The sequence below is a fragment of the Orycteropus afer genome, unplaced genomic scaffold (assembly GCF_000298275.1).
Source record: "Orycteropus afer afer isolate SDZICR_OR568_19922 unplaced genomic scaffold, OryAfe1.0 scaffold00070, whole genome shotgun sequence".
Taxonomy (NCBI): domain Eukaryota; kingdom Metazoa; phylum Chordata; class Mammalia; order Tubulidentata; family Orycteropodidae; genus Orycteropus; species Orycteropus afer.
Window position 1 is genome coordinate 8,393,979 of NW_006921657.1, and position 16,736 is coordinate 8,410,714.

The 16,736-nt window shown below is 43.5% G+C and overlaps 1 protein-coding gene across 1 annotated transcript in view; it reads right to left on the reverse strand.

The window, feature by feature from the left end:
* The window catches only part of HK1 (hexokinase 1), a 92,548-nt gene that overhangs the window by 45,081 nt on the left and 30,731 nt on the right, over positions 1-16,736 (reverse strand). Inside the window, exons 3-4 of the mRNA XM_007940667.2 lie at positions 6,923-7,071; positions 1,545-1,664 (exon numbers count right to left, since the gene is read on the reverse strand). Coding sequence (XP_007938858.1) covers positions 1,545-1,664; positions 6,923-7,071 — 269 coding nt within the window. The remainder of the gene's footprint in view (positions 1-1,544; positions 1,665-6,922; positions 7,072-16,736) is intronic.

Genomic DNA, 16,736 nt, shown 5'->3' on the forward strand with positions numbered 1-16,736 from the left:
AGTTCTCAAAAGCCCAGGGACTTTGCAAGAGGTTTTGGGAAAGACACCCTGGAGACCAAGTTACTCTGAGCTCTCTTAGGTGTGCGGCAACTCACAGAGCAGAGAAAGAGGCTCTTTGAAAAGATAAAAGAACACAAGAAGCCCTGCCTCACAGTCTCATCTCCTCTTCCTCTACACTCTCTCTCACCACACTCACTCCTAGTGGTTTGCAACAAGGCCCCCTGCAAACTGGCTTCCTTCTACCGCCCTGAAAATTTGGGCCAAACGGGTAAGGGTGCCCTTTCTCCCCTGGGTCACAGCCTCTCTCCCGGCACAGTGATAGTCAGCAACAGCACTCAAGAGCAGACACAATAAAAATGTATTTTCCTGGGACCTCTGTCCCTGGAGAGAGGGCTCCTAAGACATGCCAGGCTCTCAGCCTGGCCATCTTCAAAAGATCCCACATTGGCCCCACACCAGTGGCTCAAGTATGTGTGGAGTGAGAAGCCCTCCTTCCATCCAGATCTTTGGGGACCATGGACTGGAATATAACGTCTACAGTCACTGAGACCCAACCCCTAACAGATGAGGCTTCCCACTTCCTCTCAATGGCTTCCTCTTTTCTCTCCTCACCAGGGCCTTGTGGAAAACACTCTGCCTCTAAAGTGACTTTGGGAGTGGGGCTCTGGGATGATACCTCAGAGGCATTATGAAAAAGTGCAAAGTGAGAGGCCACTGGCTGGGAACTGGAGCTTGGGATCCTGGTGCTGGATCTCTCTTTAATAAGCCATGCAACAATCTTAGCAAGGACTCAGTTTTCCCATCTGTGAAATGGGGGCCATGGGCAGCTGAGCTCTCTGGCACCTCCTTGCTCTAACACTATATGATTCTACAAATATACGGATGTAAGGGCTCAGCAGCTGTAGTAGTTAGTGCCCAGGAGACAGCATTTACCCCACTGATAAAGGCACTGTCAGGAGGCCTAGAGGGTGCCAGAACGCCCAAATGTTACTAACCTGCAGCAAAGTGGAGAGATCATGAGCATGGGCTCCGGAGCCAGACTGCCCAGAGCTAAGCCAAGCTCTGTACTTCCTGGATATGTGACCTTGGGCAAGGTACTTAACCCCTCTGAGCCTTAGTTTCCTCATCTGTGGAGTGGGGATCTTAAGTACTTAACTCACATTGTTGTTGTTGTTACGTGCCCTCGAGTCAAACCTAACTCACAGAAACCCCTTATGGGGTTTCCGAGGTGGTATCACTATAGAAGTAAATTGCCCAAACTTCCTTCTGAGGAGTGGCTGGTGGGTTTGAACCGCCAGCCTTCTGGTTAGCAGTCAAGTGCCTTAGGCACTATGCTACCAGAGCTCCTCCCAAAACACACAGTTAACTAAAATGATTAAAAAAACAAAATCATCACCTTACATCAATTTCTGCAAATGTTTTGCAAAAAGTACATGCCATGAGGCTTCCTGTAAGTGACAGGGAAAATCTGTTGAGAAGAAGAGTCTCTCAGCATTTCCACTCTGGGGCCTCTGTGGGGCCTTGTAACCCCAGGATGCCCTTACCTCATCAATTTTGGATTGTCGGCAGGGGAAAGAAAACGTGAATCCCACAGGTAATTTCTTGTCCTTGATACTCTTTTTCTCCATGAAGTCTCCCAAGCACTCAGCGACATGATCGAAAAGCTGCAGGAGGCATGAGACAGCAGTCACACAGGAGGAAGGGGCCTTAACATTTCCGGGAAAAAGTAAACAATTTCCTCCCCCCCACACACAGGAAAGAATTCATGTCTACTCAAGCTGAGGAGTCCCAGAATGGGGCAAGATAGTTACTGTGCTCAGATGCTAACCAAAAGGTCGGAGGCTCAAGTCCTCCCAGAGATATCTTGGAAAGGCCTGGCTATCTGCTTCTGAAAAAGCAGCCATTGAAAACTCTATGGCAACACACACGAGCCACCATGAATCAGGGCCGACTAGAATGGACCCAAGCTGTCCATCCCTATAAAACCAGTGGCCCCATTTGAAAAGCCACCATGTATATGGATGGTCAAGAAGAGTCAAAATGAGACTGCGCTGGGGGCTAGCATCGCTCTTAGGAAGCACTTCAGAAACTTAAAATAGAACCGGTGTCTCAGTGGTCTCTGATATGTATTATCTGGGTACTGAGAAAATGCAAAAGACAGAATCAGCTTCTCCCTTTGTAACATATAGGCTGTGGGTGCTCATCCTACCCGTCCCCCGGGGGGGAATGGCCCTTTGGCTCTTCTCCAGGCCTCTATATCTCTCTAAATTCCAGAAGCTCCACAGGCAATCCCATAGCCTCTAGTCCATGGTAGGGATTTAACAACAACCTCCAGATTTTATCATCTTTTTGCTTTTTACTGCTTTTAGCTTTTTACATACACAAAGTGCTCACATGATGAACACAGAAGTCACAGGATTCTCACACAACTGTGTAACCAGGACCCGGATCAAGAGCCACATTATTAGACAGATGGCCCCCTATGTCTCCTGCAATCACTACCGCTGCCCCCCACCCAGGGCAACCATGAGCTGCTGACTTCTAACCCCTAGACTCATTTAGCCTGTTTTCTTCTTCATATCCATGGGATGGATGATACAATGTGTGCTCCTGGGTGCCTGCCTTCTTTCACTTGACATTGTAGCCATGATGCAGCTGCTTATTCTCACTGCTGCAAAGTATTCCATGGTAGGCATACACCGTGATTTGCTTACTGGGTTGCAATTTAAGCTTGCCTGCTCCATAATTTGCTACCTTTGATTGAACGGGGAACGGGCACAAACGTATCCTGGGAACCCACTAAAAGAATCCAGAACACGAGTTCCCTTACCTCTGCATGAATACCGGCAAGGACAGGAGACTCACCGTTTCAAAGGCAACATTTTTGGAATTCTTAAATACCTCTCCTCATCGCAAAAATTTACCCCAGAATGAATATAATATCCCATGTGTTCCAACCAGAGAAGAACTTAGTAGAATTATTAGCTTCTCTTATCCTCAGTTAGAGGTCTCTATGAAAGGAACTGAAGCATATGTAGACTTTTGCAGTTGGCATGCCACAGTTTAGGTAAGTCCCTGTTTTTTTCTCATTGCTGCCATGACGCCAGACTTCTCACATATATCCATCAACCATCAACACCAGCTTGTTTATGTATGGAATTAACACAGCCATGAGCTTCTTGGAGCCCGAAAGAAGGCAAGGTCATCAAGGGCACATGAAGCAACCCCAGCCTTTGTTTCTAGATCAGGCCATCTGCCTGAAGGCTTTCCTTGCAGGAGCATCCTAGAGAGGGACCAGGAGTCATTATTCCCAACCCCATCTTTACCCAGATGCTGCAGACCCAGCTCTGAAATCAAACTTTCCTGCCGGGGTAAGAGAAACTTGGTCAGTTTTGATTCAGTAGCCTGTGCCCCGAGTCACAATGACTCAGGCTAGAGCTAAGGAAACACATGACCATCTTCCCTGGCTAAGCTTCCTGCGACCTACATAGCAGATTGATATAAACCCACTGTTAAGTCCATCAGCTCATCCCACATCATCTGTACCGCTAAGCTCCAAACTCGCCTGCAGCCCTAGGAGAGGGGGTGGAAAGAAGAAAAGCAGTCACGGGAAGTGGCGGGAAGCGCCTGAAGAAACTGGGCGGCAGAAACTTTCACATGAATAAGGGCCTAGAACCTGCTCCGGGATCTTGACCAAACACAACTCCCCAAAGCACAACTCCATGAAGAAGGAAATGTCATTTCAGTAGGAGGCCCACAATCCAGGAATTACAAGCCAGAAAGTTACCCTTGGGCTAACCTGGACTCCTCTCTGTATATGTGATTAACAGAGGAGGCATGGTACCCAAACTCTCTGGACTCAAACTTTTTTCCTTTTTTTTTTAAATGTGTATTGTGATTTGGGTGGAAGTTTACAGAGCAAATTCATTTTCCACACAGCAGTTCATACACATTTTGTTTCATGACATTCACTGCAACCCCCACAATGTCACAGCTCTCTTCCCACTTCCTCCCTGTAGTTACCTCTTATCCTGTGTCCTTCTTTCCTACACATTCCTGCCCCTGAGCTATCTCCCTGTGCAAATGCTGCCCTTCTGTTCTCCAGTGATCTTAGGAGTGTGTCTACCTGGTGTAATGTTCACCCTATAATGTTTAGTGTCTCAAAAACATTCATTTGTTCTTTCCTGACAATAAGCACATTTCAAAAAAATGTTTTAATCCACCCCCTGCAGAATCTGTTCCTCTGAAGAGAACGATGACTAAAACAAAATCTTAAAAATTTACTATTTAAAATTCGCAAAAACAGCTAAATATTTTCAGTCTAGTATATTTATACTTCTGAAACTATTAAAGTTTAAAATTGCACTAAGACTTCTGAGACACCATGCACATGTGTGTGCACACAAGCATGCACGCACATTATGTGGAGAGAGAGAGAGGAAGAGGCAGTGGGGAGAGCAGAAAGAGAGAAAAAGACAAAGCAAACAGTTAACAATTAAGGAATGTAGGTGAAGGGTATCTATAGAGCTCTTCAAACTTTTCTGTAAGTTTAATGTTATTTTTTTAAAAAGAAAAAAAAAAAAAAGCTTAACATCTGGTAAAAACTCCAAAGCATTAGAGAAGATGAAAGTCCCTATAATCACAACTCCAAGAATTTACCACTCACTGCTCATCATCTGTGAGTCTTGAGTTGCTTCATGGGTAAAATGTGGACCCTGATTCCAGACTGTTCTAGAGGTCAACAAGAGATCTCAGAAAAATGCAGGTTATTTCTAACCTCATACCAAACTTCTGGAGGAAGGGTTCCTTTTTCATCTCTATTTTTCAGCTTCTGACCTTGCCCTCTGGACTTTCTTCTTTCCCTACAGTTCTCACATTTCCTCACCATCAAAAAAAAAACAAAAACCAGAAATCAAAACAGTAAAGACAAAGCCCAGCCCAGGAGTTCCAAGTTGCCAAAATAGTAGTATCTGGAACTAGAAAGCTTGAATTCAAATCCCAGCTCCAGCCTTATGAGCCGTGTGCCCCATGGGTGATAACTTAGTATCTGAGCCTCAATTTCCCCATCTGTAAAATGGGAATAATAGTATCCCACAGGGTTGTTGTGAAGATTAAACAAATTATTGCAGCTAAAGTACTTAGATCAGTGACTTGCACATAGTAAACACTATGTATTTACTATATCATCATCACCATCTTTCCTTTGCAGACTGCTTAGAATGGGCACAGGAAGAAACAGAGAGTGGGAGACAAGTGGTTGTGAGAATGAGAAGAGGAGAAGGCAGGCACAGAGGATGGAAGAGCCATGGTCACTAGGGGCAGAAAGAAGTAAGTTGCTGGACGTGACCTCAGTGAGGAGTGTGCACTTGTGTGTATGTGAGTGGAGGGAGGGATACTCCCTTAATTTGTAAATCCCACTCCTAAAGGTCAGGATATAGCATACAAGGGACGTTGGCAGCAGGAGTGAGAGTCTTGGTGGTGAAGGCAGCAGGCAGAGATGGCTCAACTCAAGCACTTGGGGAACAGAGAGTGACAGGTGAATGCTTGTTGCCAAATGCAAAGAGCAGGATGTCAAAAATCTGAGGTTGCTAGGCCTCTGAAACAAAAAAGCAAAGCAGTGGCCAACTGGGCATCACTAGGAGACCTAACAGCAGTAGCCTTCACATACACCCAACCCAGATGGTCCAGCTTCCATGCCCAGGAGCAAAGGGATGAGTGGGGGACCCACAGGCAGGGTCACAGGATAAGGGGATGGATGTACCATGTCAGTGGCTGGTTGTTAGGTGACCCATCTGTCATAGTGACAGGGTCACACTTGACATATACTGTGACATGGTCTAAGGAGCTGAACCCAAAGCCTGAGGAGTAGGTTCAAGGCCCGGAGGAGACCTAGGCTTGTAGCAGAGAAAGATTCAGGGACTCGCCCAGGACCAACTCGTGTTACTTTAAGTGCAAAGTGGAGTTAGGAGGAGAAGGTTCCTGGATGTCCTCTCAAAGTCCACACCAGAACAATGGGTTCTCTGGAGAACTTAGTCACAAATGCTGAAAGCAAATATTTGGCCAGCTCTGAGTAGGGGTCCTGGACAGCAGCCATGACTCTGGAGGCAAGCTAAAACTGGAGGAGCCGAAACACCTGCAGAAGAGACTTAGGGAACTCCAGACTGACAGACAACCTGAGGAAGAAGGGCTAGCTGGACCTTGATTACAGGGGTCCATAAGGAGGTGGGTATCCACCTGCATGGCACCCAGACAGGCAGGAGCTGGGTGACAAGGCCTTCCCAAACAAGCCCATAGCTCCAGTATGCTTCTGGGGGTTAAATGAGTTATTTAATCACTAAATAACTGGAGGGGGTGGGCTTTGGTACTGACTGTGAGAGGAGGGGGCAGTGATTCCCCAAGCAAGGCCTTACCTCTCAGCTGTCTGTGCCAAGGATTTGTACAATGTTATTCAATCAGGTAGCTAACAGCCCTTTGATTGGCCCTGGCATTGTAAATCCCTCCTGCCTGACATTGCAATAGCCACATCCTACCAGGGCTGGGCTTGGTGAGCTGGGTGAGGAAGCCAGTGGCTTATAGGAAGTGATGTTTTCACCCAGGAGTTCTGCTAAACCTCTGCTCCCAACCCCAGGATCCTTAGGAAATGAAGGCATATACCCATCAGAGCTGCTGGGTCTTCATCCTCACACCCTTGACACTGTCAAGGTCCAAGCTGCCATTCCCACTCCACCAGTTTACCTAGACACAGACATTAGAAGTCTCCTCTGGAACATCACCTCCACCTGGGTGTCACATCCCTCCACCCAGGGTCTCTCTCAGCCTGGTCTCTGCAATGGACTCCATCCAGGGGCTCAGGTTCCTTGTAGATACCCTAGGACCTGATGCCTGGCCAGCTGGGGCTGACTCAAAGGGAGTGGGGACCCACCTGGCTTCCACTGCCGTGTATGATGTTCTCAGGGGTGTCGTAAACCTCAGACTCCATGTGAACATTCTGATGCTGGTCGTGATTCACTTGCACCCGTAGAATTCGAAAGGAAGACCCACCAAGATCCAAGGCAATGAAATCTCCCTTTTCTGTTTAGGGAGACAACAGGTATCACATCAGATTCAAGGGTTACAAAGAAGCCACACACCAGGTCCCTTCTCTGCAGGGCACGGGCCCTCACTGCCCTTTCAGCCAGAAAGCAGGAGGCATATCACCTCATCCAACTACCACCCTAACTGGGAAAGCAGGCAAGAGAAAACCTATGGCAAACCTGGTACCATTAAAGGCATCTGACTGCTAACCAGAAGGCTGGCGGTTCAAACCCAGCCACTCCTCGGAAGGAAGGTTTGGGCAATCCTACTTCCGTAGTGATACTGCCTCGAAACCCAAGGAGGGGTCGCTATGAGTCGGGTCGACTCGACAGCACATAACAACAACAACAACATGTACAAATTCCCATCAGTTCTTTTCTCTAACTCATTTTATTTCAAAAATTGTACTGCATTAAAAAAGAAAACACACACACACACAAAGCAGGGTCAGAGGCATTTTACTGAGAATTTGAGGTCCATCCCCCTCTTGGTTCCTACCATGTCAGCTCAGACACTGACAGCTAGCAGTCCAGAGGTCATATTATTCCCCAGCGGATGTTTTTATCAGAGAAGTCCCTGCTGGTCATGTAAGAATAGTACTGGCCACTGTGATTATATCCCTAAGGATGAATGTATGCAGCAAAACTAGGGTGGCCTCAATGGAACAAAGACAGATGCGGAGACACTGTATACCAAGACACCAGAGGCAGGACACGAAACCACGTAGCCACCATCAAACATTCTTCACCCAATTTCTTTCTTTTCCTTTTTTTGAATATTTATTGTGCTTCATCAGGTGAAAGCGCTCCTTAGATGGTGCACATTCTTCTCAGGTGTTATTGTTTATTTTATTAAAAAAACAAACAAAAATCAAACTCACTGTTGTCGAGTCAATTCCGACTCATAGCAACCCCTCCTTGGGTTTCCGAGGCAGCATCTCTACAGAAGTAGATTGCCCAGTCTTCCTTCTGAGGAGTGGCTGGTGGGTTTGAACAGCCAGCCTTCTGGTTAGCAGTCAAATGCCTTAGGCACTGAAGGAGCTCTGGTGGTGTAGTGCCTAAAGGATCTATCAACTGGAAGGTTGGTGGTTCAAACCCACCTACTGCTCCGTGGAAGAAAGATGGAGCAAACTACTTATGTAAAGATTTACCACCTTGGAAATCCACCAATGGAGGACAATATGAGTTGGAATTGACTTAATGGCAGTGGATTTGGGTTTTTTATTAATTAGCTGAAAGGTGACCTCCCAGCGTGTCTTCAGTTTCAAGTTACAAGGCAACAGCCTGAGAGGTTCCTCCAGTCTCTTTCAGACCAGTAAGTCTGGTCTTTTTTTTTTTTTTTAATTTTGTTGTACATTTTTTATCCATTCTAATTGGGACCTTCTATTGTGGTCCTGGTCAGAGAGCTCGATGGTGGTAGCTGGGCACCATCTAATTTCTCTGGCCTCAAGTTAGAGGAGGCTGTGGTTCATGTGGGCCATTGTTTCCTTGTGTCCAGTTTTCTTCATTCTCCTTTGATCCAGGTGGGAAGAGACCAACAGTTTCTTCTCAGATGGCCACTCCTAAGCTTTTAAGATACCAGACGTTACTCAGCAGGCTAGGATGCAGTAACTATGTTCATGAACTGTGTTTTGCCAATTGACCCAGATGTTCCCCGAGACTATGATCCTTAGCCTTCAAGTCCAACTGTTCAGTCTCTATGTCTAAGTAATTTCTATAACTGTGCCCCCTGTATGTATTCTATTATATCTGTGAGTATATATGGAACATTTACTAATTTGTATGTGAAAATATCCACAATCATGCCTACACACATTATGTGGGTGTACTCCTGTATGACTTCCCTCACCTATTCAGTATACGTATTTACCTGTATATCTATTCACAAATTAATTTTTGTTATTGTTGTTGCAGGAGTATATATGCTATAGCATTTACCAGTTGTCCTTTATTCTTGCCTATCTCTCCATGTCTTCCTTGCCCTTGGTCACACTGTGCTGACCTCCACCATACTGTGTACTACCTCCCCCTTTACCATAATTAACACATGGGTACTATCTAATTTGTGATTTTCCCCCCTCCCCCTTCCATCACTGGTATCATTAAAAAATGCTGTTTCTTGACTTTTCACAGTAGTGGTCTCATATGATATTGTCCTTTTGTGATTGATTTATTTCACTCAGCATAATATCCTCTATCCACGTTGTGAGATATCTCACGGGTTCATCGTTCTTTATTGTTGCATAGTATTCCATTGTATATATGTACCATAGTTTGTTTATCCATTCAACTACTGATGGACACTTAAGTTGTTTCCATCTTTTTGTTATTGTGAATAATGCTGCAATGAACACTGGTGTGCACACGTCTATTTGTGTCACAGCTCTTATTTCTCTACAATAAATACTTAGGAGTGGGATTACTAGATCATATGGTATTTCTATTTCTAGCTTTTTAAGGACATGCCATACTGTTTTCCACAGTGGTTGTACCATTCTGCAGTCCTACCAGCAGTGTATAAGAGTTCCAGTCTCCCAGCAGCCTTGCCAGTATTTGTTGTTATGTTTTTTGATCAGTGCCACTATTGCCAGGGTGAGATGGTATCTCATTGTAGTTCTGATTTGCATCTCTCTAATGACCAGTGAGTGAGAGAAAGATGTAGAATCCGCTTCCATAAAAATTTACAGCCTCAGAAACCCTATGAGCAATACTGGTCTATCCTAGAGAGTCTCTGTGTGTCAGAATTGACTCAATAGCAATGAGTTTGGATTGGGTTTAATGGCTGATGATTGCAGCATCTTTTCATCTGTTCATTAGCTGCCTGCAAGCTGTCTTTGGAGAAGTGTCTGTTCATGCCCTTTGCCCATTTTTAAATTGGCTTGTTTGTCATTTCGTTGTTGAAGCTTTCTATAAATTTTAGAGATTAGGCCCTTGTCAGATACATCATTGGCAAAAAAATTTTCCCTAGTCTGTAGATTCTTTTTACACTCTTTTGGTGAAGTCTTCTGATGAGCATAAATATTTAATTTTTACTAGGTCCCATTTATCTAGTTTGTATTTTGTTGTTTATGCATTTTTAGTTTGATCTTCTATTTATGCCATGAATTAGGGCCTCTAGGTTGTCCCTATGTTCTCTTCCACGAACTTCATGGTTTTAGATTTTACGTTTACGTCTTTGATCCATTTTGAGTTAGTTTTTGTGTGTGGTATAAGGTATGGATCCTGTTTTCATTTTTCTGCAAACAGATACCCAGTTTTGCCAGCATTATTCATGAAAGAAGCTATCTCTTCCCCACTAAATGGACTTTGGCCTTCTGTCAAAGTTCAGCTGTCCAATAGGTGCATGGACCTATTTCTTATTGTTGTTGTTGTTGTTGTTATTTGCCGTCGAGTCGGCCCCGACTCATAGTGACCCCTCCTTGGGTTTCCGAGGCAGTATCACTACGGAAGTAGGACTGCCCAACCTTCCTTCCGAGGAGTGGCTGGTGGGTTTGAACCACCAGCCTTCTGGTTAGCAGTCAAGTGCCTTAGGCACTATGCTACCAGAGCTCCTTATTTCTTATTAGTTACCCTCATGTATGTTCCCAAAACATGGCTGAAAATCAGTTAACTTTACTCCTGATCTCAAGGTGATCCCTATGTCCCACTGCATCTTGTGATAGGGTTACCACTCTGACTCACCCAGTCCTGGAGCTCCACTACACCTTCAGTCCTATGGTATCTCAGTTTTCTAGAGAAGCATCTTTATTGTTATAATTATGACTATTATTTTGGTAACAGTTTTCCAAAACCAAACCAAACCCATTGCTGTCTAGTCAATTCCGACTCCTCATGACCCTACAAAGTCAGAGTAGAACTGCCTCATAAGGTTTCCAAGGCAGTAATCTTTACGAAAACAGACGGCCACATCTTTCTCCCATGGAGCAGCTGGTGGGTTTGAACTGCCAACCTTTTGGATAGCAGCCAAGTACTTTAACCACTGCACCACCAGTGCTCCTTGGTAACAGCTTTGCTGAGATTTAATTCACATGCCATACAATTCATCCATTTATAGGGTACAATTCAATGGTTTTTAGTATATTCAGAGTTGTGCAACCATCACCACAATCAACTTTAGAAGATTTTCATCATCCACAAAGAAATCCTATACCCTTTAGCTGAGGCACCGGTGGTTCAGTGGTGGGATTCTCACCTTCCATGGGGGAGGCCTTGGTTTAGTTCCTGGCCAACGCACCTCACACTCAGCCCCCACCTGTCAGTGGAGGCATGTTTGTTGCTATGATGCTGAACTGGTTTCAGTGGAGCTGCCAAACAGACAAACTAGGAAGAAAGCCTGGCAATCTACTTCTGAAAATGAACCAGTGAAAACTCTGTGGGTCTTTTCAGTCTGAGCCACAACTGACGATGGGATGGTGTAGGAGCAGGCAGCATTTCACTCTGTCATGCATGGGGTCAACAATGACAATGACCCCCTTCAGCTATCACCCTGGCATGCCCTCCCCAACCTCAGGCAACCACTCATCTACTTTCTGTCTCTACAGATTTAACTATTCTGGACATTTCATATAAATATACGGCCTTTTGTGACTAGCTTTTTTCACTTGTTTTCAAGGTTCATCCATGTTGTAGCATGAATCAGTACTTCATTCCTTTTTATTGCTAAATAATATTCCATTTGATGGATATATCACATTTTGTTTATCTGCTCAACTGATGGACATTTGGGCAGTTTCTACTTTTTGGCTATTATGTATAATGTTGCTATGACATTCATGTACATGATTTTGTGTGGACATATGTTTTAATCTCTCTTGGATGTACTGGTAGGCCCTGACTTACGATGTATTCAAATTACCATACACTGTATTTAAAACTGGTTTTGGTTTTTTTTTGGTTTTTTTTTTTTTGGTACATCTTATTGCTAATACGTACTACACACAATGTTGCAGCACAATTTGCTGATGTTAACCATTCTCAAATGTTCATTCTCAGATATTCAGAAGTCAGATTTACTGATACAGATATTAAAAGGCAGTAATATGAAAAGTGGGAGCTCTGGTAGCATAGTGGCTAAGGTACTTGACTGCTAACCAGAAGGCTGGCAGTTCAAACCCACCAGCCACTCCTCGGAAGGAAGATGGGGCAATCCTACTTCCGTAGTGATACTGCCTTGGAAACCCAAGGAGGAGTCACTATAAGTCGGGTCTGACTCGATGGCATGTAACAACAACTACAATATGAAAAGTACATTAAAAAAAAAAAAAAGAGGTGTTCCGTTTACATCACAACTAACTTAGGGCAGAGTCAGCAGAAAAGAATGCCTTCCCAAGCTGGGGACTACGAGTACTTGGGAGAGGAATTGCTGGGTCAAGTGGTAACTCTATGTTTATCTGTTTGAGGGACTGCCATACTTTTCCATAAGAGTTGTACCATAATACATTCCCACCAGCAGTGTATGAGAGTTCCAATCTCTCTGCATCTTTGCTAGCACTTGTTATTATCTGACTTTTTGATTATGGCCACCCTAGTGGATGTGACGCATCACACTGCTGTTTTGACTTGCATTTCCCCAATGACTCATGATGCTGAACATCTTCTTATTGGCCATTGGTACATCTTCTTTGGAGAAATGACTATTCTTTTGTTCATTGTGAAAATTGGTTTTTTTTAAAGTTGAGTTCAAGAGTTCTTTATATATTCCAGATATAAGTTCTTTATCAGATATATGATTTGTTAATATTTTCTCCCATTTTGTGTATTTTTCACTTTCTGGTAGTGTATTGTGCAATACAAAAGTTTTTCATTTTAAGTATGCATTTTTGTTATCATACCTAAGGGTCTCTGCCAAATCAAAGATTACTCGTTTTCTTCAAAGAGTTTTATCCCTTACATGTAGGTCTTTCATCCACTTTTAGTTAATTTTTCTATATAGTGGGAGGCAGGGTTTCAACTTCATATTTTTTACAAGTGGCTCCCAGTTGTCCCACACCATTTGTTGAGAGGACTATTCTTTCTCCATTGAATGGTCTTAGCACCCCTATGAAAAACAATTGATCATAGATATGAAGGGTTTATTTCAGAACTCCGAATTCGATTATATTGATCTATACATCAATATAATACTGTCTTGATTCCCAAATGCCAGTACTACACTGTCTTGACTACTGTTGCTTTGTAGGTTTTGAAATTGGGAAGTATCTTCTTTTGGTTATCTTGGGTCCCATTACTTTATTAACAAACTTTGTCTGTTACTTAAAAAAAAAAAATCTCTTATAAATCAGACACGTTTGTAGTAGATGCCACAGAACTTTAAGCTCTGATATGCTGCTATATTTCTGAAAATTAGAAAGATGTCTGGTGCGCAATAAGAGTGCAACAAATACTTGCTGAATAAATGAGGGTACAAATGAAGGGAAGAAGAAACCAATGAACTCTCGTATTGAATTTAACTGTCTTTATTATCTTCTATTGCAAGTTCCTTGAGGGAAGAAGCACAAGCTAGGATTTTTTTCATCTGTCTTTGGCACCCAGGACAGCTCAGTAAGTGCTTGGTGGCTGACTGATCATAGGGATTAGTGCCTTGTTCGTTCGTTCATTCATTCATTCATTCATTCATGGTTATCTCCGCTGGCTGTTAAGCATGAAATACTGATCACTGCTTTTTGTAATAAGTTTTATTGAGATATAAACGATGTTCATGCAATTTACCCATTTTGAAATGTACATTTCAGTGGTTTTAGTATAGTCACAGTTATCCAAGTATCACCACTATTTAATTTTTAGAACATTTCATTATCCCAAAAAGAAACCCTGCACTGATTAGCAGTCACTCCCCATTTCTCGCTCCCTTCAGCTTCTGACAAACACCAGTCTCCTTTCTGTCTACAGATTTGCCTCTTCTGGACACTTCATATAAACGGAATCATACAGCAGTGTGGCCTTTACAGTTTAACTTCTTTCACTTAGCATGTTTCCAAGGCTCATCCATGTTGTAGCATGTATCACAACTTCATTTCTTTTCATTGCCAAGTAATATTCTGTTGTGTGGATACAGCACACGAGGTGACTAGTTTTAACTTGCTTCTGAGATCCAAAGGAAAGAGATCAAGGATAGAGAAGGGAGAATACTGGGAAACAGAAGTTACAGATTTGTGGGAAATTTTGGCCTTGACTTTGTGTTTGGCTGTTCCAATCAGCTGAAGGTTTTCTGTGGGTGCTACCAGGATAGCCAAAGCACTTTATTTTAACATCAGCCCTTCTACACTCCAATGTGTTTTAAGTGTGTCATTTTATTTTTCAATTTTGACTCGACGGCACATAACAACAACAACAACAACTCAACCTTATGAAATAGGTACTGTTAATGATCCTCGTTTTACAGATGAGCAAGTAATGGCTGGGAGAGGTTAGGTCACAAAGGGGTTCATATTTGTTGTTTGTACTGCCCATGTAACTCTCTCTGTCTTTCTCATCCTCAATGCTGCCATATTGGTCACTCACATTTGGTACATTGCCCTTCTCTTCACCCAAATCAATATTTATCTCTATCTATCTAACAGCATTCCCTCCCCTTCCCTCCCACCCCTGGTAACCAACAAAGAAAATGTCCTCCAATATATAAACCTTTCCTTAACTTTCACAATAACGGACTAATACAATATTTGTCCTTTTGTGACTGACTTATTTCGCTCAGCATAATGTCCTCCAAGTTCATCCATGTTATGCGGTGTTTTGCAGATTCTACATTATTCTTTAGCGTTGCATAGTATTCCATTGTGTGAATGTACCAAAGTTTGGTTATCCATTCCTCAGTTGTTGGACATCTAGGTTGTTTCCAAGTTTTGGCTATTGTAAATAGTGCTGCGATGAACATCGGTGTGCATATATCTGTTCTTGTTATGGCTCTCACTTCTTTAGGGTATATACCTAGTAATGGGATGGCTGGGTCAAATGGTATTTGTATTTCCAACTTTTGAAGGAATCGCCATACTGCTTTCCACAATGGTTGTACCATTTTACAGTCCCACCAGCAGTGTATCAGAGTCCCAATCTCTCCACAACCTCGCCAGCATTTGTTATTTTCTGTCTTGTTGAACTTTGATACTAGTGCTGGAGCAAGATGGTATCTCATTGTTGTTTTGATTTGCATCTCTCTAATAGCTAATGATCGTGAGCATTTCTTCATATGTTTGTTGGCCGCTTGAATATCCTCCTTGGTGAAGTGTCTATTCATGTCTTCTGCCCATTTTTTAATTGGATTGTTTGTCTTTTTGTTATTGAGGTGTTGGAGTGTTCTATAAATTCTAGAGATAAGTCCCTTGTCAGATATGTTATTACCAAATATTTTTCCCTTTGTTCTTTAATGAAGATCATGAAAGCTCAGTCTGCTAAACAATGATAAAGCCACATGTGCACGGGGAAACAACAGGCACAAAAGTGATTACTGTGTCAGGATGAGAGTATGTTTGCATTTTGTTTCAACATTTTTAGTTAATACATTTACTGTTCTGATGTTTAAATAAAAATGTTGTTGTTGTTGTTATGTACTGTCGAGTCAGCCCTGACTCATAGCGACCCCTCCTTGGGTTTCTGAGGCAGTATCACTATGGAAGTAGGATTGCCCAACCTTCCTTCTGAGGAGTGGCTGGTGGGTTTGAACCGCCAGCCTTCTGGTGAGCAGGCAAGTGTCTTAACCACTATGCTACCAGAGCTCAAACATTTATTTATAATTTGTTTTACACTGGCTTTTCATCACAGTTTTTAAAACAGCATGGGAAATCTGGCCCCTACGTTTTCCATTGTAGCCAGACAAAAGTCTCATGTTAGGCTGAATCAAAGGCCTACAGAGAAAGCCAGTTCATGTTGCTCAAGCTCCAGGGATGGTGGCCGGGAACTTCTGCTTATTGGTGTGAGATGAAGCAGGCAAGAGCTTTCAGGTCCTCATCCAAGCAAGGGGTCAAGTTTCAGCAGCACCCCTGTAGGACCCAGGCCTGAAGTTTTTCAAGCAGGGTAAGTGAAATGTGACCTTGACTGCTTATAGACCCAGGGAGTGCCTGCCCTCAGGGGTGCCTGGCACTGGCCTGCACCTCTGCAGCTCTGAAATATCCCTGCCCCACCCCAACCTCTCACTGTGGTCTGACCCCAACTCTTCACCACTCCTTTTGGGACAAAAATACAGGTCACAGGGGTCGCAGGGAGTTAAGGTCAGAGAAGAAAGGTGGCCTTGATATGTCAGGACAAGGTGAAATGCTGGGCACTCTACACACTCACAAGTGGGGGCTGATGAATTGAGGGGCCTTGATAAACAGCCCCTGAAGGCAGTTACAAGACTTCATCTCAAGCAGTACCCTCTGAGCTCCTGACCCTAAGCAGTGACCCTAGTTCCACTTGAAGGCTGTGTTTTCTGATAGCTAAAAAAAAAAAAAAAAAAAAGACTCTGGCTCCTCTTTTGAAAATCACATTTGCAGCTCAGAAAACATAGGACAAAGATTAAGTCACCTTCCTGGTTTAAGGATGAGGAAGTTGCAACCATACCAGCTAAATAATTCACTCCTGGCCACACCTGGGGAGAGGCCAGGGTGACCCCTCCCTGCTTTCTCTCAGTATGCTTGTGAATACTGTGATGTTAATTACTTTTTCCTATGTATATTTTTATCTTCCTCA